The following is a 27,245-nucleotide window of genomic DNA, read 5'->3' as shown; positions in this document are numbered from 1 at the left end:
AGCGAGGAGAGGAGATATTGGTGTTGGAATCAGGAAGAGGCAGAAGGGAATTCTCTGGCAGCCCAGTGGTTAGGACTCGGCGCTTCCACTGCCGAGGGCTTGGGTTCAAACCCTGGTCAGGGAACTAAGATCCCTCAAGCCTCGCGGTGTGGCCAAAAGAAAAAAAAAAAAAAGAAGGAACCATCTAGATGAGTGTTTGGGTTTTTTTAAAGTATTTATTTATGTAATTATTTATGTATTTATTTATTTATTTATTTATGGCTGTGTCGGGTCTTAGTTGTGGTACTCGGGATCTTTCGTTGTGGCGCACGAGCTTCTCTCTAGTTGTGGCACGTGGGCTCAGTAGTTGCGGCACGTGGACTTAGTTGCCTCGTGGCATATGGGATCTTAGTTCCCCGACCAGGGATCGAACCCAGGCCCCCTGCAGTGGGAGCGCAAAGTTCTAACCGCTGGAGCACCACGGAAGTCCTGAGCTGAGTTTTTGAAGAATCAAGAGCCGTGGGAGAGAAGAGGCTGGGTGGACCCTGTCTCTCCTGAAACATGGCTGTTTAAGGTGTAAGAACAGAAAGTCTTTAGAAGAGTTTAAAAAATCTACCAGCTAGTGAGTCAGAGGACTATGGAGTACCTGCCTGGCCAATCAAGACAGCGGTGGGGGGAAGGAAAGCGGCTTAAATACAGCGCCAAAAGGAATAGACAAAGTGGAGTCAGGCCCCGCCCGAGCTCCGGAGGGCTGTCATGTACCACAAAGAATCTCTGCTCACTCTAAGCTGGGTTTTGCTCTCTTCCTTCTGTTTCTCTCTGAATGTGTTTCTCACATAGATCTCAGGTGGAGAAAAGAGGGCTGGGCAGCAACAATCTAGGTCTAAATTTACTAGCACATAAGAAAAACAGAACGCAGAGAACTTAATATTCTTTTATAATCCAATCTATTTATAAGTCCAAACAACAATCACTAACGGGTAACTGATGTATAAGAGAAATGTTCTTTTGAGCATTTACACCATTTTACACAATTTACTTTGAATGGTGTACAAGTTTTCATTCTGGGATGGTTACTATAAGAACAATGACACTTCCTCGTTTTCACCCACCCTTGGAATAGAAGATGAAAAGAGTCTGAATAAGCACACGAGAGACTGAGTCACATACAAACAACAAAAACATCCCTTGTCAGGGGATGTTTCTAACGTGCTCGACAGGGGAGAAGGTAAATTAGGGCATTTTCTCTGCAGGGTGTTTATTTCCCTGCCTCCTCGTGCCCCTTAATCCTCACTCCAAGTCTCAAACTTCTCATTTCCTGTTTCCGCTAGAAGTATGACTTTTTCCCGTCATCCGACCAAAACCTTCGATGCGTCTTCAACGCCTTTTTTTCGCCTCCCTCCTTGAGCACCCCATCCTCCCGCTCCCCACTGCGTTACTGGGCTGGCCAAAAAGTTCATTCAGGGGCTTCCCTGGTGGCGCAGTGGTTGGGAGTCCGCCTGCCGATGCAGGGGGCGCGGGTTCGTGCCCCAGTCCGGGAGGATCCCACATCCTGCGAAGCGGCTGGGCCCGTGAGCCATGGCTGCTGAGCCTGCGTGTCTGGAGCCTGTGCTCCGCAACAGAGAGGCCACAACAGTGAGAGGCCCGCGTACCGCAAAAAAAAAAAAAAGTTCGTTCAGGATTTTCCGTAACATCTTATGGAAAAACCTGAATGAACTTCTTGGACAGCCTAATGCTACCGGCCTGTCCATCTTTTCTTCCTTTACGCTTCTCCTGCTTTTGCTCTGGTTCAGAGCCTAATGACCTCTCAGCTGAAGCCCTGTGAAAGGCTTCCATCCCCCCCACTGTCGACAGTTTCCCCTCCGTCCAGTACACACTGAATATCATCAGAAGCCCGACCCAGCGCTTCCCCAAACCTTCATTAGCTCCTCACTGCTGAGACAATTGAATCAAAACTCTACATCCCACTGCTGCAGACCGTCCGTGAGCCATCGCGAGCGTAGCGTATGACAGAGCACGGATAGATGCTGTAGCCAGGCCCTCCGAACTCAAGTCCTGTAAACTCTGCTCGGGGTTAAGCTCGCTGTCGACGTGGCAAACATCCACCGAGCTGACATTTACAGGGTGGCGTCAGCTGTGTGGATACTTGACAATGACTGTCCAGAACAAAGAGGGGAAAAGATGTAAATGAAACATGAAATCGGAAGCACAGACCACAGATACGAGAGGACTCAGAGTAAGGGGTGACTTCATTCTCAGACCAAATCCAGAAATACGGCCCTGCCGTGTAGGACGCGGGTCAGCACGGTGCTCAGCCCCTAGTCTCTGCTCCTGATTCCTAGTCCCTGCAGATTCCGCCTCGGTGGCCGGCGGGCTCCCTTCATGTCTTTTCAGAAGCACAGGCCTGCAACGCGGAGCTGCTCCCCTCACCGCTGTGCAATGGTCTGTGTCTGCGGAAGATTCTGGAGCCCTGGCATCATCACGGCACTCGACAGGGATGCACATAGACCCGATCTGCCTCGGTGGGCTTCCCCCCAGCTCTGCATCTTGAAATCAAGGCCCACACCAAACACCCAGTTTTCTCTGAGGCTTTCCGTGATCCTCCTCGTCAGGAGAAATCGCATCCTCTTTTATGTCTTCTTAAACTCACCTCTAGCTCCATTAGAGCATTCTGCCTTTAGGTAGTTATGTCTGTGCATCCCTTTGCTGGACTACCTCTCCCTGAGGGGTAGGACTGTGCCCCTTGTACAGTGTCTGTACATGGCGGGCAGACTTGAATTCCTGGCTTGTGAAAGCAGGGATGCATAAACTCAGAGAATGGGTTACGGTTTGGAAATGCTTCACAGCTGTTCTCTAAGAATGACCGGTAGTTTATTTCCAAAGAATCCTCACTTCAGTGGGAATTGATAAAATTTCTCTTTGTAGAACTTTTAGATCTCTGCTTAAATTCTCTGTCTATTCAAGAATGTAATCCACCTTTTCTACCAGATCCTTAAAAATACCTATTAGAAATATTTGATAGGGACTTCCCTAGTGGTCCAGTGGTAAAGAATCTGCCTGACAATGCAGGGGACGCAGGTTGAATCCCTGGTCAGGGAACTAAGATCCCACATGCCGCGGGGCAACTAAGCCCGTGCACCACCGCCACTGAGCTCGCGCACCTCAACTAGAGCCCACGTGCTGCCAACTACAGAGCCCATGCACCCTGGAGCCTGTGCACCACAACTAGAGAAGAGAAAAAAAAAAAAACCCTGCATGCCACAACTAGAGAGAAGCCCGCAACCAAGACCTGATGCAGCCCAAAATAAATAAATCAATCTTAAAAAAAGAATTTGACAATCCTTGTCTGCTAATTCCAACAACAGAGTCATCTGTTGGTCTGCTTCTATTGACTATTTTTCTGCCAGTGATATTTTCCCGTTTCTTCACAGGTCTCATAACTGCTTATTCTATGCCGTGTGTTTAGTGGATGGCAACATGCCCACCTAGAAAACGACGTGCCCCTTCCTCTGTCAGGCTGCTAGGCCTGAGGGCCGAGTCGGTCTCATCTGCGGTAGAGCTAGGTCCGGGTTTTGTTGTCACGTTGGTTAAAGTTGCTTCCAAACGTCCTGGGGGCAGGATCAAGGCTGTCCTTCCTATGGGGCTTGGGATGTGACCACGGTTAAGACCCCAGAGGTCTCTCCACGCTTTACAGCCCAGCTGCCAGATTGCAGGACCACCGAGTTCTCTTAGCTGGTGGTGGCCACCTCCGTGCACTCAGAGAAGGGCCCTGTGCCTTGCAGGGGGTCTCCTCCCCGCTCCTGCCCTGCTCTTAGCTTCCTCTGTGCTATGCTGCTTCCGGCTGCTCCGTGAATGCCCCGTGCACCCCAGATGGGGAAGCGGTGTCTGTCCCATCTTTCTGCCCTGCCCTCGGTCGTTGGCTCACGTCCGCTGTGTGCTCTCAGGGAAGCCCTGGGGGAAAGAATTAAGGGTGGGTGGGGACGTACTTGCTCTGTGACTAAGTCTCCTTGTAGCCAGTTCGCATGTAGCCTTTGAAAGTTTGTACAAAGTCCAGCTGTTTTCTCCTTATCCTCATCTCCGGCGGGTTAACCCTCTGCCTCGCGCCGGGGCCCTCAGATGAAAGCAGCCGAGCATTCTTTCTCTCCCAGGAAGGGTTCATCCTCTCTGGAATTGAGTTTACTTAGAATACTTTGCATCTTTAGATACTTATTTTTTTCTTTCCTAAGTTATGTATGTCACTTCTCCAGCTCCTTCTTGCTGTCAGGTGGGAGTGGCAGTGTGTGGTGACCTTGTACCATTCCTTCAATAAATTTCTAAGCCCTCCGTCTAGGGCTGTAAGCGAGCCAGCTGATCCCTCTGCTGTTCCCTTGCCCACTTCCTAGCACCGGGGTACGTGGGTGCAACCATCTCCTCTGTGGGGCGAGAACAAGGACCGTGGCGGGGGCGGGCAACTCAGCTGGACGCTCCCTGTTTGTGTCTGTGCCGGCCCAGGGCAGTGCACAGGGTGGGGCGCACCCTCCCCCTGGGAACAGCACCAGCACTCATGTAGCTCTTGGCCGCCCCTCCCAGACGTCTTCCCGCAGAACTCAAGTGGCCAAGGGAGTCAGAGGGCCAAGGGTGTGGGCTAGCGGATGGGAAGGGCGGGCCGCCTTGTGATGCACAGCAAAATTCCTTAGTTCTCCCCAGCCCAGCACGGTCCTCGGAAGGCAGACCCGAACACTGAATCGGCATTCCTCTGGTCCAGAACATACGTGCCTGGTGAAGCAGCAAACACACCTCTCTGGTTATTTACCACTTTATGGCTCCTTTACTACTTTAAGGTTTCAGAGATCTGAAACCTTAATTTCTCCTCTGAGAAATATCCGCCATACAATAGGCTGGTTATAAGAGTTGGGCTGTTTTTTTTTTTGTTTTTTGTTTTCTTTTGGAATCATTTTTTACTCGCAGGTAAAGTTTACGGAATTGGGAGCCTGATGTTACAGCCCCAGCAGACGCCGAGGCCTTCCCGCTCTCCATCTTGGTATCACTGCCATCTGAACGGAAACACGCCCCAGGACAGCAGGAAGCTCTCTGACCACACAGTGGACCTGATTTCCAGAAACTGAATTCCCAGCTGCTTGTAAAAAGAAGCCGGAGTCAGACCCGGGAGGCTTTCAGTGCCCATCGCTGAACCAACGAGGGCGACTCTATACCATGAAACCTACAAACATCGGGCGAGCCAAGAGTCACCAACACACGACCCTTGCCACGTCCCCCTGGCTGGGGCTAGTAGTCGGCTGCCCAGGCCAGGCAGTTAAGCAAGCAGCAGTGAGTGGTGGTGAGTCAGCATAAATCAGGCCCAGGGTGGAGGCAACCCGACAGCCAGGGTGTGCGAGCGTGATGCGCTGGCTCCAGGGCCCCGGGGCCTGCATGGCTGTGGCTCAAGACAAAAGGAACATCTTACTAAGCAAGTGCCTTAGGTGATGCCCCCGGATGGCTCTGCAGCCCCACAACTCAAACTGCTGTACTTCAGGGAACCAGAAAGGAGGACATGGAGTTTGGTCCAGGACCAGCCCCGTGGGAATAAATACGTAAAGAGACTCCAAGTTACCCTGTCCTCTTGGGGAGGCTGCCCGGAGGGCTGGGAGTGGATATTCTGATCCTTGCTCTAGTTTGGAAACATCCACAGCTTCCCTGGGAGGACAGCACTTAGAGTTAGGATACAGCTTTCCCTGCTCACCATCTAGGATGGAAGGTAACGGGCTAAACCACATGACACCGCCAAGTTTGTAGGTAGAAGATGGGTGACCGGGGGCACTTCCATCTGGTTCAACATCACACGTGTTTCCTTTTGAGTCTGGCCTGGGCTGCAGCACTTGTTTGCTACAGAAGTGCGGTAGTGGGTTCTGAACTCTTAACAACAGGAAGATGCCGAGTTCTGGGATCAAACGACAGAGGTGACAACCTGTCCTGGCTGAGGACTAGTTCGGTGCCTCTGTAAACAAGGGAACACATCTTGGACTCCCCTCAATCCAACGTTCCAAAGAGATCCCACTCTTCACTGTCTTTGATCCTTTCTCCTCCAGGCATTTTCCTGGAGGTGAGCCACTCGGGTGACAGCCAGCCCAGGGCCTCCCCAGAGCTCATTCACAGCCACGGCGATGCCTCCTAACAAGGCATCTGGTTGGTGATGCTCCCTGTCTGGCCCCTTCAGCAAGTGACCCTCCTGCCCCTTTGGTTAGCAGGTGGTCACCTCCTAGGTCTGTGTAATATGGTAGCCACTGGCCACGTGCAGATACACACTGAGCACCTGAAATGTAGCCAGTCCAATGATGTGAGATGTGCGGTACGATTTCAAAGACTTAGTACCAGATTCCAAAGACTTAGTGTGACAAAAGAATGCACTATATCTTATTAATAATTTTATATTACATACTTAAATGATAATGTTTTAGATATATTGGATTAAATAAATCATGTTACTGTAATTAATTCCACCTGTTTTACTTTTTTAAAATGTGTTTACTATGACATTTAAAATTATATATGTGACTTGCACCATGTTTCTACTGGAAAGCGCTGTCCTGGAGGAAACTTTTGGTCAGTGGAAAGTCAGCTTCGCAGAGCTGGGGTTCATTAGCCGCTACAGTGGTTACAGTTGGTCCATGACCTGAAAAAGCTGTGGTTTGCAGTTAAACGCCAATGGTGCTTCTCTCGATGGCACCAGATGTGGCAGAATTGCTGGGCACATAGACTGAAATATTGGCCACAGTCCTGAGCATTCAAAAGGTTAAAGAGGATAAGTGATTTAAAACGGAAGAAAAAGAAGACAAGATCACAGAGGAGTCAGAGTGAAATTGAGCAACTGTGTGATCAGTTTTGAAAATGAATCAAGGCCACGTAGAGAGACCGACGTTCTGCTCAGGCACCGGCAAAGCTCTCACCCACCCGCGTGGCCTCAGCTCTCCAGGGCGAGCGCAGCACAGCGCCTGCTTCATTACATGTCTGTGGTTTGGCCGAGGCCACGGCAAGCCAGCCTAGTCTGGCCAACAAGGATGAACTGCACACAGAGAGATTTAGAAGAAGAGGGGGTGGGGCAGAGAAGAAGCCAATGTAAACATCTGGAGCTAACGGTCTGCCGAGTCTTAAGGGTAAAGATCACCAAGCAGAAGGAACTCTACAGCACCAGGTACCCAGGGTCCAATAGGAAACTGGAGGATGTGCACGATTAGGGAAATTTATTTGGCCCCCTTGATATTTTGGCAGCTTAGCTCATACCTCTACCCCAGTCCCTACGAAAACTGATGGTTTCAGCAACCTGTTAAAGACACTTCCTGAACTCCAGTTTGAGGAATTCTGTTCAGCTCTCGAATGCTGAGGCTAACTTTGTGAATGATGATGGCTGGGGACCCTAAAGTTCAGATTTCATCTCTACAGACGGGTTACCCGGCACTACCGGCACAGACGAGAACTGAGAGAAAACAGGCACCACCGTTTCGGAGCCCATCACTGTAGGAGATCCGGTGCAAGACCTCAGTGATGAATTCTTACTCCGACCCAGCAGGGAAGATTACAAAGAGGAGCATCACAAATTCAGAAAACATTTCCTGGAGATCAAACCCAGCTCAAGTGAAAGCCGAGAAAATTAGACCCCATGCCCTACTGTACCTTGATCATCCTACCAAATTGTGAAACCACCCATTTCCACTGTTGCCCTTGTCTGTTAAGTCACTCACTGAGGGCCAAAGTTCCCCGTGCCACCTAGACAGGGTCTGGTGTAAATACACACAGACTGCTATGCCACCGAGAGTGTAGAATGGCTCCTCCTGTGCTTTACTGGGAGGGGACTTCTATCCACTGGGTCCCAGTTGTAGCTCCCCTCACCCCTTCTTTGCCAAGTCAACCACCGTCAACACGGCCAGTGAAGTGCACTCTCCTCTCCTAGAAGGTCGACGTGTTTTCAGTGGGGGCAGTGGGATCACAGGCCCGTCCTCAGCAGAACCCCGTTCAGTCAAGCTAAAGCCTGTGTCTGAATCTGAAGAGATGCCATCTCAGCAGCAGCAAAAGAATGACTTAGCCTGCTAGCTTGGAGTACTTAATTGTTCTGGAGAACTGGGTGCTCCTGTAGTTAATATACAAAATTCTAGGCGTATGTGCAATGTTGTGTTGTCTGATCATACCTTTGGATTCTCAAATGTCTATGACCCGGAAAAAATTTTTTAAAAATTATCATCTTGGCTTCTAACACCCTGCTTCAAGCATTGCTTTCTTGGTTCTGGCATTTAATCTCTGCCCTAAGGTTAAGACAGTTTCTCACTCTTAGACCATCGTTATAGATGGAAATGTGTCCCCCCAAATCCTTATGTTGAAGCCATAACCCCCAGTGGTTATATTTGGAGATAGGACCTTTAGGGAGGTAATTAAGGTTAAATGAGGTCACAGGGGTGGGGCCCTAATCCAATATGATTGGTGTCCTGAGAAGAGTAGGAGACACCCGAGCTCTTTCTCTCCACGGGAGGACACGGAGAGAAGCCAGAAGACAGGTCTCACCAGGAACCAACCCTGACGGCCCCCTGATCTTGGAATTTTAGCCTCCAGGACTGTGAGGGAATTAATTTCTATTGTTTAAGCCACCCAGCCTTTGGTATTTGAGTATAATTAGCTTATTTTTTATTTATACATTAAAACAGTGGACCCTGACCACCTCCATGATTCAGGCAGTTTTCCATTCAGGGATTTACTAACACGAGGCTTTTGATCGTGATACCATAGGTCACTGCAGCTGAAATAAAATACCCAAATCCATCAGCCGGGCTCAGTAGAAGCTACGGGTTGAGAAAAGCAAGGAGGCAAGCAGAGTGGAAGGAATGATCATTGCTGCTTTGACTTGGCAGGGGTACAATCCTGGAGAAATGTCATCTTTTTACGATGAAACCAGGCTCTACATGTGCTCCCCTAATGACACGCTACGCAAGTATTCAGTCCTGCAAACAGCTTGGCTAGCACTTTGTGGGACAAAATGGATGCAACTGGATTAGAGGAATCAATATATTTTAATGGGATCTTAATGTGGGAAAGGGTCATTGCAGGGTGGTGGGCGAGACAGAGAAGTGAGAAGACAGGGAGTAATGAGAGACCGTTTCCGAGGTGTGGGTTTAAGCTTTGCCGTGTCAGCTGGCAGGGCTCCGCACAGTACAGCAGAGCAGACAGTCGAGCTGTTTAACGGGTCTCCCTGATGAGGACCAACTGCGGGTGAGAATGCTGACTCGGCTGGCCGAAGCTTGTTTGAGTTCTCTCCTGTTTCAGAGATCTCCCTTTTCGCCTGCCCCAAGCCGTCCCCCTCCTCTCCTACTTTCACAGGGGAAAAAAAAGGCACCTTTCTCTCTTTCAGACGTTTCCAAGTGAGGAAATGTAAATCCTACAGAGTCAAAAATAACTGGGAATCTGAAGAAAAGGGAAAATCCTCCCGGGATGCCATTCAATTCACCTCGGGAGGATGAACGGCAGCCCTTGGGGGCAGACTCTGGAATGCTCACCCTGCACTGTCCCCACTGCGCTTAACTCCCAGAGCTGAATTCGCTTACTTGTCTTGGCCTCAATTTCCCCAGGTGTGAACAGGTCATTCCACACCTACGAAGTGAAATGTTTGGGAAGTCGAACATCTGGGAAGATAATTTTGATTCTTAACTTGGGCAAAGCAAATGCTGACAAGAACGAAAGAGTCACAAAATTAAGGTGTCAACTGGTGAAAAGTGATCCTGATTTGAGTTTCCATCAGAAAGAGGCTCTAAGAACAGTCAATAGGGCGCTGCTTGGAACCAACATTCCCTTCTCTTCCTAAACCGACACAGACGTCCCATTCCGTAGATTTCTGGAAAGGGATGAAAACGCTGTTTGTTTTAACATTTCGGAAGATACTTCCTGCTTCCTCCCCACTTCCCACCTACTCTTCCTCAGGGAAGAGTCACCCAATTCCCAAATCCCCGGCTGATGGAAAGGACACGACACGGCAGTGTTTGCACCTCTGCATTTTCTTTAAACCAGTCAGGAATTAAAAGACGACTGACGATACTCTGAAAAGTAGGACAGGTTCAGGTTAAGTGCCTAGAGCAGAGCTTGGCAAATTTTCCCTGTAAAGAACCAGACAGTTACTAGGTTAGCCTTTGATGGCCACACGTTCTGCTGCGGCCACTCCCCTCTGCCCTTGTAGCAGGAAGGCAGCCACAGACAACAGTAAATGAATGGATGTGGCTTTATTTAAATGGACAATGAAATTTGAGTTTCATATAATTTTCATGTGTCACAAAATATTATTCTTCTTTTAATTCTTCCCCCACTCACTAAAAAATGTGAAAACCATTCTTTGCTTTGTGGGCCAAACAAAAACAGGCGGTGGACCAGGCACGGCCCAGAAGCCCAAAGTTTGCTGACCGCTGGGCTAGACCAAGCTAAAGCGAAAAGGAAAATAACAGTTCCTCAACTGACAAGTCTCGGACCAAAAAGCAACTCTGGACTAAGAAAGGCCTCTGCTTTTATTCCCTTTCCGTGCCTTTCTGATCTAAGCTGCTCGGTTTACAAGTCAAAACACGATTTTTCTCCCAGCAATGTTACTGGCTCCTCTTGACTCAGAAAAATAAAAGGTTGGGGGCTGGGGAGGGAGGGGAAAAGAGAAGGAAAAAAGGAAACGCTAGGATTGCTTGCCCCTCACTGCCAATCCCCCACTGGAATCGGGCAATGCCCTAAAGTAGGATGGGAATCAAACATATTTGCAGCTTTCAGAATGATTTATGCGCAGTTGACAGAAGCGAACGCCTTTTTCAGTGAGAAGCACAGAGCCTGCCCCAGGGACAGGATGGAAGGAGTCAGGCAGAGGGCATACGCCCTGGCGTTTCTGTCATGGTCACGGCAACAAAGAGGTCCTGATGTTCATCTTCAGATGGCAAACTACCCTGGGAGTATACAGCGGGCATCCGAAGAGGTGAAAAGGGATGGGAAGCAGGCCCCAGTCCACACTCCGGGCTGAGGATCTGTGCACTCTGAACAGTTTCTGGCAGCTCCGGAGGGTCTGGGCCAGACTGCTGGTGTGAGATGCTGAGTTGGCAGTAAACACCCCCAGCCTGTAAGCTACTCTCTTGGCGGAACGAGGCTTCCGCCACAAACCCCACTGCTGCCAGGCCTCCCCTTTGAACACAGCACTCCCCTCTGCTGAATTCTCTGTATCACATTCAATCTTCGCACCCCAGAGTCCCTGGCACTCCATTATCACCTTTTTTCTCTTTTACTCCGTTAAAACTAAAAGTCCACTTTCCAACTTCTTCCTAGTGTTTCTACATAAACTGAGGCAATCGTCTTTTTTCTATTTGCTGAGACTCCCCGTCCGGTCAAAAATCCTGATTCAAAACAGAGGGCAACGAGCCACCCAAGTTTCCTGTCTGTAACTATCCTAATGCTGTCCACGTGTAATCTACCAAAGAAAAACAAAACAAGGAACGTTCAAAGGGAAAGCCAGCAAAACAGAGACAAACACACATTCCAAATCCTAAGACCTAAAGAGAAACGTCCCCGCGTCAGCCTGCCTGCCGGCACGCTGGCCCCCTCACCCCACCCCCATCCCGGCAACACGCGGTCAGAGACCCAAGTGCCCTTTGCGTCCACCAAGAGGATCAGCTCAGGATAAACGCGAAGTTTCTGACAGCATGACGCGTGCAGCGCACACACAGGGAGTGCCATCCGGATCCCTGACTTGTTCTCCTTTCCACGAACAACACGGAGAAAGCAACCCATAGCAGAATGCAAGCACCTCTTGCAGGAGCTCACAACCTCTTGAGATCCCTGGGGAGAAGCTCAGCCACAACCTTGGACGAGGATGGTTACTCTAATGCAAGTCAGATGCAGGGTCGCACAAAAACTGTTGTACCTTCACTGAATATAAAGGAAGAGAAACATCCCGGGCTGGGTGGAGAGTCATAAATAAGATACAAGATGAAGCTGGTTTCCAGGTTCCAGAAACTTTTGATACAGCCTACTTAGGTCCCTTTGGAGTTTTGGCTTCAGTGACTTCGGCTGGATTTCTTCATTCCCGTAACAGCTGCAATTCCTCTTTATGTCGTATCCTCGTTTAAATTCCAATCTCAAAGTGTCGATCATATAGAGTGGCAGTGGCCATAGGTGTAGGAGTCCAAGGTGATAACAGTTTTCTCTCCGCAAAGAATCAGAAGCTGAGGCCTCAAAGGAGCGTCAGCGTATTGCCAGGGAGGCTTCTCAATTTCTTACTGGGGAAGCTTATCTGATGCCGCCGCTGGCACCCTGATATCATTCTTTCAAAAGAAATGGTCATGAGAAGGTAGGAGAATTTAAGGGTACACTTCATAACTGAACATTTGTTAAGCTGTGTGGTTCCAAGAGTAAAGACTTCTGTTGTAGCAAAACAATCCGAGTATAAGTCGGCTGAGGCTGCTCTGTGCAAAGTTGCTGTTCACTTAACCAGCAGGCAGCTGGGGTGTGACCCAACAGGAACCATGATTTGCACCCACCTGGTCAGACATGGCCAACAGGACTCTACACTGCTGGACACACACGTGGCAACACCCTGCACTTGACCAAAGCAAGGTCTGCAGCTCTACTGAAGACTCAAGGCTTTCCGGAAAACACCCTTAAATGATGCTAATGAAAGTCATACTACCGCCAACATCAGAAACGCTGGAGCCGAGGTGCTGGTCCCCTTCAGTCTGTGGAGTCAGAGGAATTACCAAGCTCACCCATTTGGTTGTCTGTCTATAAGCTTTGCTCAAATCACAGCAGTTTCTCCTCTCTTCCACCGCCTAATGCAGTGTGGAAATCCAAACAGTGACTCTGAAATGCTCACTACTAAAAGGCATCTTTAATACGCTGCCTTTTAAACTGATCCATGGCACCTGCTTCTGTCAGAAGCGCACGCCTTTTACATTATCTTCTAGTGGAGATGCCAGATTGGCGCTGATCCAAGCACATATTCTAATCTTATTTTTCTTTGTGAATGTCACCGGGTTACGAAAACAATAGTTACCACGTGTCCAGTATTTAAATATGTGTCTGAGCACTGTGCTGGGCACTTACATAGAGGTACAACCTCATTTAATCTTCGTATCAGCCTGGAGTTCGATATTACTTCCATTTTACGCACGAGAGGAGAAACTTAAGTAGAGCTGCGTGCCCGCCCATGGACCCACGGCTTCTGTTTACTGTCAAGATCTGTCTGACTGTTAAGACCTGCCTTTAACCACTGTATAGACTATAAATACTCCCATCATGAGAGACATCTCTAGTTGGGGGTGGTCACAGACTAGCAGAACTAAATCGGGCATCTGCTCGGATCTCTAGGGACCCGTCTGGCGTCACTCTGCAGTGTGTTATTGGCAGCATTCCAAACGGTGCTCCACTGGAGGGCGAGATCACTCACCCGCCTCCAGGGGCCCTTTGCACAAAGAGCTGGTCTCCGGGTCAGTCATAATCTGTATCCGCTCCACCGCTTTTACACCGCACCTCAAGTTACTGAGGTTTGGGATCAAGAATCGTGAAGAAGAAATAAGGTTAGTCCTAGACCTCAAAAGGCCTGAAAACCCAAACACGGCGTTCCTGAGAGGGGTCTCGGTAACTGGCTGAGGGCTTGAGTGCAAGAAGGCAGGGCGGCCAATCCGACAGGCCCTCCCACGTGCTTACACAGGCTCCCGCCCTTTGCAAAGGCCAGCGGTCCATGTGCCCCTACGGGCCCGCCGCAGAGGGGTGGGAGGGTGCCGGGCAGCTGGAGAAGACTCAGGTGCCTTGGCCTGGGTGGGGGGGGTGCTCTGTGGACCCCTGTCCACCACCTTCCCCTCGTGGGGATTCATCGGGACCCACGTGGCTCGAGTGTGAAGTCCAACCTCCTGGACGGCGCTTTGCAAAGGGCTCTTCGGGACGATGGGTAAAACTCAAACGCCCCTGACAGCAAGGGCCAGGACGCTGGGCGAGGCCCGGTGGACACTGCGGTGACACCTGCCTCCGCTGGGGCCTTCAGGGCCCTGGGGCAGGGGTGACGGGCCCCTAACCGGGGGTCAGCAAGGCCTTCCCATGGCCACATGTCCCCGGGACACAGTCACACCCTCCCCTCCGAGACCAGGCTGGCCTGAGGGTCCACTAGCACCCCGCCCACTCCGTCCTGCCCTGTCCGTCAACGGCGCGGGGGCTGCCAATTGGTCCACTCGCGGAAGGTCTGTGCCCACCCTTCCTGCACTCTTCCTTCCGGCTGCCTCGCTCCTGTCTTCTTTCCTGCTCCCTTCCGGCTGTGTCCCTCCGGCTATGTCCCTTGGGTGCTCACCTGGGTTCCTGCAGCTGGGAGGGTCGTTGGTTTCACAACAACAATCCCCTACACTAACCCACCAGAGGCCAACACTTATGTAGCCCCTCATGTTAACGAAAAGCCGTCCTATGTGGAGCCTGCCCAGAACAGCTTAAAAATGAAAGCCAGGGGCACAATTTGCAGGGACGTTGCGTGCTGAGCTCTTTGAGGTCCCCTGAGAGCTCCTGAGGTGGGAGCCCCGCCATGGCTGCGGGAGACCCTTTCCTGCCAAGAACGCACAGCATCTGAGCTGACGCCACAGTATGCAGGGGCTCATGGAGGGCGCTTCTCTCCAAACCCAGCCGGTGGTCAAGTGTAAGGCCAAGTCGTCCTGTCAGACACCACGTGCTGGAATTTAATTAAACAGGGGCCTTCTCCAACCACCCAATTATGGGCTGAAATGTAACATGGTGCTTCTTTCTCCATTTATGAAACACGCCGTGTAGTTCCTCATCAACGCTGTCCTGGAGGGTGGACTGCGGTACTTACACCGCTGTGGGTCCCAAAGAGACAATTTTACAAGTGTTTACATGATCATCTTCTGCCTCGAAACAGCCACCTCTTAGATCCGTGAGGGCCCTTCATTTGGGAAGACAGTCGCGGGCAGACAACCAAGACAGCTTTCTTTGCTTGGGGGGATATGGGTTTCCAATCTGTTCTCAGACCCCAGACCTGAGATGCTAGGTAAGGTAACTTTTAATTCGAGCCTCCCTTCCCCTCAAAACAACCCGTACATTCTTTCCTGATATAAAGATTTCCAATAACAGCATAAAATGAGCAGTTAATAATAGGTCCCAACATGTGAATTAGAGTGGTTTCCAAAAATAAAGCTTCATGGAGGAAAAATCTGCAAGCTACTGCTGTGAGGTAGATGCAGCGAAAGAACAGTTTCCTCACACCATGGAAATCTGGATGTCCGCACACAACTGGCAGACACAGGTTCTGAACACAGCCCTGGGAAATGATTTTTGGTGTAAACCGAACCCTGACTTTTCCCTACCTCGCCGCTCCGTCTCCCTCTCCTCAACCAACCTTACAATTAAACACCCAAGGCCTGTTCCTCAGTCTCAGTCTTTCCTTACATTTCCAGAGAGCAAGACGGAAAAAAAAAAGGGCAATGCTATAATCTGTTACCTTCTCTGCGCTTTGTCTAAGGTGATGCCTGGGACCCCGTGTTGTTTATGAAGTCTTCTTTCTTGCCAACCAGCCTATAAATGCTTACGTCCTTGAAAACCAGAGAATAGGAGCACTTGTTCAGGATTTCAACATGTCGAGAGGCCCTCTGGATTTGTGCATGCTGAATAGCTCCCCGCACCGAGGTTCTCCGCTCTTATCAATTCTACCAAGGAACACTGGGCAGGTTTATCCAAAGAAATCCCAGCACTAAGAAAGCCCACTGACTAAAAACTTTACTTGTCCCTTTAATCTAGGTGTTAAGGAAGGCTGAGCTGTCACTCCCACCGTGGGGGGATCAGTGATGTGGCCTCGGTGGGCACTGTAATTGTTAGAGACCTTTTGCCTTCATCTTTATCGCCAAATGAACCGCCGTCTTATCGGGAGCCATTTAGTTCACGGACTGCTTACTCTCGGTGACATATCTTTGTTGAGGGCTCTGAAGATTTTCACTTCAGAGCGCAGGACGGCTGAATACCACATTGTGCGTGGGGGTCAAAGGTCAGCATCAGAGGAAAACCCAGCTAGTGCATGTAAAAGACCCGCGTTTTATGGGTGAGTTTTCTCTGCGTGTGAAAGTAAGCCCATCTCTCACCTACTACAAAGCCTTGAACAAAAAGAATGCAAAGAAAAGGAATCTTAATTCTCAACCGACAAGGAGATGAAGTAAAGATCTTAGACCAGAGGAACAAACTACACACAGGTGTTCAGGCACGGGCAAGAGACACGCATTCCCTGCCCTGGGCATGACATTCGGCCCGCTGAAGGATGAAAGATGAATGGAGGAAAAAACAACAAGGAACGGAAAAGGTTCAAACTTCTCCAACCCTCACCTGCAAATGCCAGAGACGGCAAACAGTTCTGAGAGGCCGATGTCCTATGCAGTTTTCACAGATCAGGTACTGAAGCATCTGCGGTGCTTTGCAAACAGACGTGCCCAGCCACTCTGGGAACTGCTTAGTGCTCTCAACTCCCCGAGAGTGGATTGCCGTCATCCTGTAGCAAATCCTGACCCATCACTCTCCACCCAGACATTCCCTTCTCTCCGAACCATCTCACGTGGGCCTCCCCACGGCGGTGGCCCTAGTTTTCCTGCAAAGAAGGGGAAACTAAGGCTGGGACTTTCGCCCTGGGTCCCGGAACAAATCAGTGGCAAAGTCAGTATTAGACTTCCGGTGCTTCATCTCTTCACTTCAGCATGGAAAACGTACTCCAAGACTGGCTGCATACAGATCGTACACTTAGCCTTCCCCCGCCGCCGCCCCGGCCCCTCCGCTAATGCTTCCCTCATGGTGTCTCCTGCCACGTCACCTCCCCAAGGTCGAGAGGGAGAACGGTTTTTGTTACCTACAGATACCTATCTTAGGAAAAAATAACAACCTTGAGAACACAGGAAATGACCAGCTAGGAAATTACTTGGGGTATTAACATGCTTTTCTTGGGCAACTATAAGTTGGAATCTCTGTTCTGAGGCTTTCTGATCAGTCTGGGGCTTCTGGCATAATCCTTAAAGAAGTCCAAAGAAGGAAGACTGAAATTAAAAGAAGAGAAAGTTAATCAAAATCCAACTGGTTTTATTTCTGGGGAAGGAGCCTTCAGGCAACAGATGGGAATGAAAACATCCTGTTATTTCTTCCATTCTTATCCGACGCAGGACAGATGCAGAGCCACTGCAACTCCGCTGCTGTCCCGAGGGGGCTGTGCTGTCCCGAGGGGGCTGTGCCCAGAGTCCCGCCTGCCTTTCAGAGACCTGGAAGAACAAAGCCCTAAGGGGGTCCCCTTTGGCGGTGACAACCGTTAGGTCTGAGTAAATATAAAGTGCATCAGTCACCACCGGAAGGAGCTGAAAATGAACGGACAGACGAGGTGACTTGGGCACCAACGATAGGCGCCCCGAGCCTCCCGTGGGGCGAGCTCAGCTCTGTGTCACATGGATCTGAAGGAAGAGAGACAGAAAAGAACGAAGCTGGTAGTCTGCAAGCCCCCTTTGAAGGAGAGGAAAGCTTTCTGCTAACATCTTTAGCAGAAGCCCCCATGTATAAGGCAGGGAACCAGAGGGCTGCTCTGGCGGCCCCCCTGCCAACGCGCGGGTCACCCAGGCCCCTGGTGGGGTGGGCGCTCTTCTGCACTGCAGGACGCCCAGGGAAGGCCCCTCCCCACCTCCCTGAGGGCTCGCTCCGGTAAAATCCTCGCAGACTCAGCCTTGTTACAGAAAACTCCCCAGAAGGGCGCCAGCGAAGCTCAGTGCTGGTCAAGGTCCCAGAACCCGCAGGGCTTTCCCAACACACGTGTGTTTTCCACCCCCGCTCTTCACGGCCGGACCCACATGCAGGAGGCCATCCCGCATCAGTCTTTGAAGTGGGGCGCGATTCTCATGGCACAATTTTCTCCCCATAACCTTTAAATCCTACACCCAGTTCCACCACCGTTTTCCTAACAATTTGCCTTTTCAAGCCCCCTAAAGTCTTCAGTGATGTAGTTTTTTTATTTTTAATATTTATTTATTTATTTGGCTGCGTCGGGTCTTAGTTTTGGCGTGCGGGCTTCTCTCTAGTTGTGGCGCACAGGCTCAGTACTCGCGGCACGTGGGCTTAAGCTGCTCCGCAGCACGTGGGATCCGAGTTCCCGGACCAAGGATCGAACCCACACCCTCTGCATTGGCAGGTGGATTCTTCACCACTGGGCCACCAGGGAAGTTCCAGTGATATAGTTTTCATAGAAACAACTTGCTTTTCACACTCACACTTCATCAAGTTATGTAATAATTAGATGACACGATTTCAACGGGCACAAACAGGTTTGGGAACAAACAACTCTCTGTAGGCCTTGGACACGCCAGGCGGAGCGGGAGGGCACGGGGGCGGGGGCGCAGGAGCAAGTCAGGGGCAGGGCCCTGCTATGTCTGGTGCCCAGAACCACTGCAGGAAGGTTCTGACCTTTCCTGCTTCCCAAATATTCCTCCTTGCTTCACCGCTGGATTTCTTTGCTAAACGTGAAGACCAGAGGTGGCCATGACAGAAATCAAAATTCAGGTTATTTCTGCATCTCTGGGCCCACAGCACAACTGCATTATTTTACTGGTAGAATCGTGGTGGGTTATAGAGTCCTGCTTCGACTCTGTAAGAGACATGGAGTGGCTGGGGGCTCGCCGGAGCAGACCGTCAGAGGCCGGGGGTCCTCCAGGAGCGGCAAGGCTTCTCCCAAGGGGCTTCGGACTCTCTGGGGATCAAAGCTGCTCCCACCATGAACTGCTCTGTGCAAATTCCCAGACGTGCTTTCTCGACAGCAGGAAGGCACCTGAGCAAGCGATGCTTTCCTCCCGCCCGCAAGGGTTTCTGGGAGCGAGGAGGGACTGATCCTCCACCCGCTGGTTCCGAGGCCTGGGAGGGCAGATTGGTGGAGGCTCTGAGGGTCCCGGCTGAGGTAACCGAAGTCTAGGGGCCTAGATTCATCTCCCTTTCTATACAGCCCCCATCCTCTGGGACCACAGCTTTGCCTGGGCTTTCCATACAGCCTCCAGGACAAAAGCACTTGAAAGATAATGCAGATACAGGGTGCATCTACGGAGGAGGAAAGCAATTTCTATAACGCACAGGAGAAGACAGGTCTTATTATATATATATCCCCTCATTCACAGTTCATTTATAAGAGCTGGCCCCGTTAACAGTGGGCCAAGGAACATGGAGGAAAACTAATCAATTAACGTACAGCTCATTGTACTTTGAAGGTAATTCTAAAATGCATTATAGCACTGAGAATAGGGGCCTTCATGGGTTTTCCTCGTTCAGAGGAGCCACCTCTGCAGGAGAAGGTGATTCAGAAGTCTGCCCCAAGAGCAGCTCGATGCAAGCCCGAAAGGCAAAGTTGTTAAGCACGAAGCCCATGTATGACAGGCCCACCCCCGAGGGGCTGCTGTGGGAGCTGAGTTCTGGAAAAGCAACGCCCCAAAGAGAAGCTCTCCAAAGCAGCAGGTATGGAAATCTGGGTTGGGAACCCAGGGCCTGGAAATTACAAGGATATTTACCGAGAACTTATGAGACAGAAGCTTAAATAGGAGAACCAGTACAAATTATGGGAATGGAACACATACTTAACAGAGTAAATAGGAAGGAGTGGAACAAATATCCAGAATGTGGAAAGACACCTCGGCGTTAACGAGGGTTTCCTTCGGGAGCTCTTCCCAGACAGAGGCCTCCGTTCCCAGATCTGACGGACCGGCCATGCTTTTCCGCCTCCCTTAGGAGAGAATTAAGGAACCAGTTCCAGGATGTACGCCTCAGTCGCTGTGTACAGGGGCTCAAACTCCAGACACCCAGGACACCCAAGAATAAATCCCAAGGATTTGTTTTCCTTTGGGGCCTCTGAGCCATAATTCTACCCAGTGGCAGAAATACTGCTCCTGTTTTAAAGCTGTTAAAAACCTAGTCTTAAAATCACACAGTTGGCAGGTCACCAGGATCAAAACCTGGTCGTCTGGTATAGCCTTACAGAAGAATTTCAAATAAGCCGTGGGAGAATGCTCCAAGCTGAAAAACAACATTTTCACGCACACACGCGTGTGAGTACACACACCCCTGCAGGAGCAAGCGTGCACCGGACACCTGCCCACACAGCCTCAAGAACGGGCCTGGCCGGACATCAGAGATGGCGGGGGATGCGCCCTCATTCCAGTCTTTTCCCACGTCACCCACTTATCCCGCTGCCCCGTGAAGTCTTCCCAAGGTGCCTCTTGGGCCCAGGGCCCCTCCCTCTTCCTGCATAACTGAAATCCTCCCCCCAAATGTCTTTGCAGTCTGCATTTGAACTTTCCATGACTTCGCCACATTCACTGCCCTCCTAACTGCTGCTCCCTGACCTGGGTGTAAATCTCTTCCGTTTCTGACTTGCTTGCTTCCTATTTCCAGCTACTGTTATTCTCAGTGTTAGACGCCAACATCCCACTCTGTTACAAGTTAATCGTACCACCATGTGGATTGAAGTAAGTTGTCTGTTGTTCCCCTTGCAGTGATCAGAACAATTCTTGGCACACAGTAGGCAATTAATCAGTACGTGCTGGTGGAGAATTGATCTGCTTTTATTTCACATAGCCGTTTGACCCTAAAGAGCGAGCGTGACAGGGCACAGGATAAATATGGTATATCCGCTAATCCCAAACTCCCAGTCCATCCCTCCCCTACCCACCCTTCAGAACTATATTCAATATCCTCTGATAAACCATAATGGAAAAGAATATGAAAAAGAATGTATATATGTATCACTGAATCACTTTGCTGTACAGCATAAATTAATACATTGTAAATCAACTATACTTCAATAAAATAAAATTTCAAAACATATGGTGTATCCACATCTGACCTGTTATATAAGCCGTCTTGATGGGACCCTGTTGGCTATTTGCTATCATCATCAAAAGACCATTATTAATTCCATATATGCATCACTTGAATAAGAGTCCCTGCCCCCAGGAATCTGTGACTGGACAAAACCACCATCATGTAATGAATGACTATGGGGGAAAAGCATAAATAGGTAAGTTGGAAAGCAGTTTCCCTGGAGGTCGGAGAAGCTGATATATCAGCAGCTCTTGTTTACAGAAAGCGACCGTACCTGAGGGAGCCCCAGTGTTCTCGAGCTTACAGAAAGCACCAAGCCCCTTAGCCCGACATCCAGCCCAGAGTGGGATGGGCAGAGAAGCTAGCCAGGCTGTGTATGAATTTCTGCTTCACTACTTACCATCTGTGACCTGGGACAGGCACTGCCCTCCCCGAAACACACCCGCAGCCCCCAAATGGTCACGTCACCACCAGCCTTTCAAGATCGTCATGCGGAATAAACAAGGTAAAAATACAACACCCAGCTTGACACCCAGCAGGGAAGGCAGGTACACGGCTTCCCTCCAATCTCCTCTTCTGAATAACCTACCTGCTACTCAAATGGCCCCGGTAGCAACATATTAAGGAGGAAAACTAGTTTATGAGGCAACTCACATGTGCTCCCCCCTCTGTGAGCACACAGGTCACACCGAGCATCTCCTGACTGTGCGAACAGGACCAGCGGCCGGGCGGCCATGCGCGTGCACACGTGCACGGCGGGGGTGGGGTGGGGTGGGGCTGAAGGGGTCATGATGTTCTTTCCCCCTCAACATGTTCCCCCAACAATGCGTCAGTCTTCAATAGAGGCTTCACAGGGCCAGGAATGTCCAGGCATTTACTATTTCTAGGAAATTCCCAAGGCATCCCAAGACAGTTAGGCTGAGGATGAATTCTCACAAGCTATGCATTCTCCATGGGGGTAGCAGTATTTCACTCTGCTTTCAGGGCAAGGGCGAGGGCAGTCTGTTACCCCGGCCATGAACTTAATGGGAGATGACACTGGATCCAGGTCCAGAGGAAACAAGCCAGTTGTGCTATCGGATAAAAGGTTTTCAGGCAGGATTCCTGGTGGGGGCTGAGCAGGTGAGAATGTATACAGTTGTCTGTCTCAGAGGATTCCACCTCAGACCAGGAGTCTGTGTGATGGGAGGTACCCCGGTGATGGCGGGTCTGGGCAGGGAAGCTGGAAGATGACACAGAACCGCTCTACCGAGGAACGCTCCTCCCTCTCTTCTCGAAGGAGCTCATGGTCCTCTGGAAAACTCTTACTTTACTTTCAAGGCTCAAGGAAAACGCTACCTTCTCCATGAAGCCCTCCTGCCTTGCCTGCTTCCAGCTACCGCGTGTATGAGCAGGTACCACAGTGACCGCCTCCCCGGCTCCTCCACAGACTGCTTCCTCCTGCATGATTGCTTCTCACGTGTCTTACGATTCCAAATACCGTATGTATGTGTCTGCTACTTCTGTTTGTCTGTTTTCACTGTAAGACTCCAAGCTCCCTGATGGCAGGGGCTGCGCACCACTGTGTCCCCTGTTCCCAGCACTGTGCCTGCATCTGGGGGGCGCTCACGACACTTTGTTGAATAAATGAATAGATGTGAGCTCCTCGGGAATCTGCTGTTCCTCCAGCACCCAGCACGGTGGCGGGCCCAAAGTTACCACACAGTAAAGGCTGAATAAATAACGGCTGGTTTTTTTTAATGATTAAGTTTTTTTCAAGTTTGCCATCAAGAATAGGATGTATAAATACGCTATCCTAGTTAGCACAGAGCTCGGACTGAATAGAAATCTGAAGACAAACAATTAAGAATTTACGTAAAAATCCAAGATATATTCTAAGCCGAGACCTGTTTAGTCTGTTACACTGATGGGCACCTTCGTTAGGGTCCTAGCAAGATGGCAGGGAAGGATGCTGAGGGAAAGAGCGGCTTGGAGAATCGAGGAGGGAGCCCTGCTGCCTGGGAGGGACCTTGGCTGTGCGATATCATCCGGGAAGGCTCAGGTGTTGAAAGCACTCAGCTTGTCACATCATCTCACTGTCATTCCCACGTCCCACGAGGTGGACGGGTCAGGAGCTCGAGAAGGAAACTGAGACAAGAAGCCAAGCAACTAAGGTCACAAAGTGAATCAGCAGTGGAGCCAGAGTCCGGATCGGGTTGGTGGACTCCGAGTCCAGGGCTCTTCCCACGACACCCACCAGCGGTCAGGCCAGCTCTCACTCGACCTCTGTGAGGCTGCTACTACCCGCAGCTTCTGCGGTTTCAGCGTGGAGCATCCCCCGGGCCCAGATTAGTGTCAGTGAGAACAGGTTCCTTGGGGCAGGGTTTAAAGGTTGACTATAGAGTCAGGCAGATCCCACCACTGGGATCTCAGGTAGGTTCACTGAACCGCCGTGTGGCTCAGTTTCTTCATCTGTGAAATGGGATGACAGTAAAATGCACCCCCTGTGCTTGCCGTGGGATTAAACAAGCGTTTACAAAGCCCTCAGCACAGGCGTTGTCTGGAGCGTCTTGTTATAGTGGTTAGAAGTGACAGATGTGCGCACAGGCTGCCGCCACACCCAGCCTTCCTCTGCCCTCTCTCCTCCTGCCTCCCAATCAGAGGGCAGGGCTCTGCAGGGAGAGGTCCAGCCAGCAAGTGCAGCCTGCCCTTGGCACGCAAGCCTAGCCCCGTAAAACCCTCTAAACCAGAAGCAGCCACTGGCTCTGCTGTCCCGAGGCGTTCTGTCCCCGCACAGGGGCTGGTTCTGTGCCAGGTCCACACCCTCTGCCCCAGGGTCTCTGTGAGCAGGTCCCATTCCCAAGGGTCCCCAGGCTCTAGCTCAGGGTCCTTCCCAGGAGGGAGTCCAGGAGGGCTGAATGGGACCGATGCCTGCACTCCAGGTTTCCTGCTTGGGAGACACTGAGAACCGGGTTTGCTGGGGCAGGAGAAGTCAGGGGTCTCCAGGAGAGACCCTAACACTTGAGATGTGCGAGAATGGCACCAGTGGAAACCGCCTCCCCCGTAGATGCAATATTCCCAGGCATCTGGGGAGGAAAGGCCCAGGACTGATCACAGCTCAGCTCATCAAAAGCTGGTCCTGGAGATACTGGAGGGCCAATTAAGCCATTCACCCTGAGACCTCACTCACATCCTCCCCAGCTGTCTCCTGCAGAGTGCAGGGGACCTGAGCCTGCAGGGAAAGCGTCGCTTTGATCCCTGTTGGCCCCAATCAAACATCATTTACAAGTTAGGCTCTGAGCTGTCCCCAGAGTGAAGGCTTGGGCTAAGCCTTCCCTCGGTGGATGAGAGCCAGGGCAGTTAAAGTTTACATTTGAACTCTGGCAATTCTCGGCCTGACCTCCAGTTTATGACATCCCCTCTTTCCTTGCCTACTAACTACCATCCCCCTGAAAGCTTTGGGCTTGCGTGAAAAGGAAACCACAGGCCCAGCCCAGCCATACCCCAGCAGGCAGCTGGCAGGCCGAGTAGGTGTAACTCGACCTGCTGTGTCCTCAGGCTAGGGCACACCTGGCACACCTGCCCAGAAGTCGGATTCTGGTAACAAGCTAGGTGAGTGAGTACCCAACAGCTGTGGATTCAGGACCGGATGCTGAGCTCACTGTACAGAGCCTGGGTCTCCCGGGGTGGGGCGGGGTGGAGCAGAGGAAGGGAGCAGGGAGGATTCCACGTCAAGGCGTAATGGGGTCACCTAGCAACGGCTGGTGGAGGAAGAAAGGCGTGGTGCGTTCAGCGGAGGGTGCTGGGATCAACCAGGAGATTTTCACCTCTTCTGCCATGGGGCTGGGGGGCGCTGGGGGGAGAACGTAAGAGTAGAACCAGTGCAACTATACCGGTCCTCAGACACACCCCGTGTGGATCCGGAGTGGGTTCTGAGCTGGGGTGGCAGTGGTGGAAGTGGGGTTAGGGGAGGTTAGGAAGGCACCCTCCCCTCTGCCTTCGCCAGGGCCAGGGACTCAGGACTCGCCCGGGATCCCACCAGAAACAGGAATTCCCACAGGTCCCTGAATAGACCTCTGTTCTCTAGAATATTCTCTCTTCATGAATTGGTTCCTCTTACAACACCCCCAGCCCACCAGTCAGCTCAGCAAAGTGACTCCAAGCGTCCCAAGTTGGAGGCCAGCAGGACAGGTTTCCGAGGGCCTCCGGGTGCTGGGGATGCCCCCCTTCACCAGGCCTCACCCACCGCTCTGCTCTGACCCTGAGCCTGCGTGGGCAGAACTGCAATGGGAACCTCGGGGGACGAGGAGCACAGGGTGCAAGTCAGGGGTCTAGGGGCTGGGCGGGTGGAGTGGTTACAGCAAGCGGCATCCGGCCTCCCGTTCCACTCCCCAGTCCCCAACTTCCTTCAGCCCGGCAGGTCCAAGGGAGGCTGAGGGGAGGGAGGGTGCACACCGGGGTGGGAAGCTCCCAGGAACACCAGACAGCAGCAGCCCTCTTCCTCAGGTGGCTGGAATTCCCTAATCCTCTCCTGGAAGCGTGGTTTCTAAGCCGGCTGGCGGGGTCCCTGGGCTGGCCACGGTCACAGTGGTCACAGTCACTGCCCCTTAGTGGGGAGCCTCAGTGCCCGACCCTCACCTTACAGGGCCGGTGTCTGTTCCCCAAGCAGCCGGCTCTCATCCCCTCCCAGAGTAGGGTCCCGGGCTTTACTCCTCCCTGAGGGATCCAGTCGGCTGTGGCGTCATAAATTCAGCCCGGCGCCCACTCAGGTCTCAGCCTACACCTCCACCACCTCCCTTCACCCCAGAAGACCCCCAGAGCTTCTGGGGCCGGGGGAACCCGGCTGGGGGCGAAGCCCCCTCGCTTTCCACTCCCCAGGCCCCCAAGACCCCCCGGCACCACCGCACTGCAGGGAACCAGGGAAGTTCTGCCCAGTCGTGCTATTGTCCCAGATCCGTCCCGGACCCCGGGGATCGCACGCGCCCCGTTTTCCTCCCCCTCCCGAGACCCCTCCGCACCCCGACCTCCAACCCCAAGGCCAACAGGCCAAACGCTCGGGAGCCAGAGGCTCAGCTGGCGCTGCCGTCCCCTAGGTCCGCGACGCTAGGGCGGTCAAGACCCTCTTGCGTGCGGACCCCACCCCGCCCCCGCAAGGCTGCGGCAGCGAAGGGCCGGCGCGCGGCGGGGCGCTTACCTGCGGGAGAAATTCGTCCTTCCCGCCCTGGGCAGTGGCAGATGCAGCATCCTCCCGGCGCAGCGGCCCTCGGCCGCCGGGAACCCCGCCGCCGACGCCGCACCCGCCCGGCCGGCCGACCAGCAGAGGTCTGAGTGCGGCCACGCGGACGGCCGGAGACCCGGGACCAGCCCTCTCCCTTCGCTCCCTCCTCCCCCCGCCCGCCCGACTCACCGCTCCAGCTGCACTTAAAGCGACAGAGCCCCACTTCCCGTCGCCGCCTCGGGTCCCGAGCCCCGACCGCGAGCGGGCCCTTTAACTCCCGGAGCAGGTAGACAAAGAGCCGCCGCGGCGCGGCCGTTCCGGGGCTGGGGGCCGGGAGGTGCGCGGCGGCCGGGGCCTCGGTCTCCGCCGGGCGGCTGCGGGACTAGACCCGGACGCAGGCTGCGGGTCACATCCCCCTCCTCCCCCCACGACGCCGGCTGCGGGCCACCACCACCCTCCCGCCGCGGGTCGACCCGGGCTCTTCCTTGGGCTACGCGGGCAGACGCGTGTGGGCATCCCAGGTCTCTGGGGACAGGGGGCCCGCGTGCGCTGGTGGGCACGGGTCGGGGAAGCTGGACCCTCCCCGGAGGGCTTCCTCCCAGCTCCCTCCTGGCCCCTTTCCAGGCTTTTAAATCAGACCAAGTAAGAGCCCGGGATCAGTACAGCGCCTGCAACAAGGTCGGCGGGGGTGCCGAGGGGGTGAAGGGAAGACGGGGTGCAAGAGCCAGAGGCTGCTCAGTAGCCGTCCTCCTTACAGGGTGGGCGACCTCCTGAGAAGTGCTGACCACTGGCGGGGGGCGGGGCTAACCTTCCTCCAGTGGGGGGCGGGGGGGTGGACAGGGAGGCGTGCACGTTGGGGCTGACTGTGGGGAGAAAGAACAGGTCACACCAAGCAAGGGTCTGTGCCTGCATCTAGGAGGCATTTCCAGTTGACTGATCGGGAGGAAAAGGATCCCAAGATGTAAAGATTTTAGAGTAAGAAAAAAAGTGGGATCAGTGGGAGGGCTCTCCCACAGAGCGCCTCTCCCCTCGGGGAATTCCTGGTAACGTAACCCCCCGTTGCGGAGGAAGGGGCTGCACGGGGGCTGCACTGCTGCCCCCACCTTCTTCCAGCCCATCCCTGCTCCTGGGAGGGGCTGAGTGTGTTAAGTCGCTCCCAACCCCAAAGTGACCGGGCAAAGGGGAAAGACTGTGTCTTAGATATGGACAGATTACATCCGCAATTTCTTAA

General features: G+C 52.3%; 1 protein-coding gene across 6 annotated transcripts in view; it reads right to left on the bottom strand.

Annotated features, from left to right (window-relative positions):
• NAV1 (neuron navigator 1) overlaps window positions 1-27,245 on the bottom strand; it is a 209,828-nt gene that overhangs the window by 35,634 nt on the left and 146,949 nt on the right. For 2 of the 6 annotated variants that reach the window (XM_082616099.1, XM_082616100.1), the window contains exon 1: window positions 25,991-26,222. The exons of the other annotated variants lie outside the window; for them this stretch is intronic. In XM_082616099.1, coding sequence (XP_082472225.1) covers window positions 25,991-26,040 — 50 coding nt within the window. In that variant the 5' untranslated portion in view covers window positions 26,041-26,222. Of the gene's footprint in view, window positions 1-25,990; window positions 26,223-27,245 lie in introns of those variants that run through there. 6 annotated transcript variants of the gene reach the window in all.

This window comes from Mesoplodon mirus (assembly GCF_964341445.2).
Source record: "Mesoplodon mirus genome assembly, chromosome: 3".
Lineage (NCBI taxonomy): Eukaryota > Metazoa > Chordata > Mammalia > Artiodactyla > Ziphiidae > Mesoplodon > Mesoplodon mirus.
This window is presented reverse-complemented; position numbering and strand designations above follow the sequence as displayed.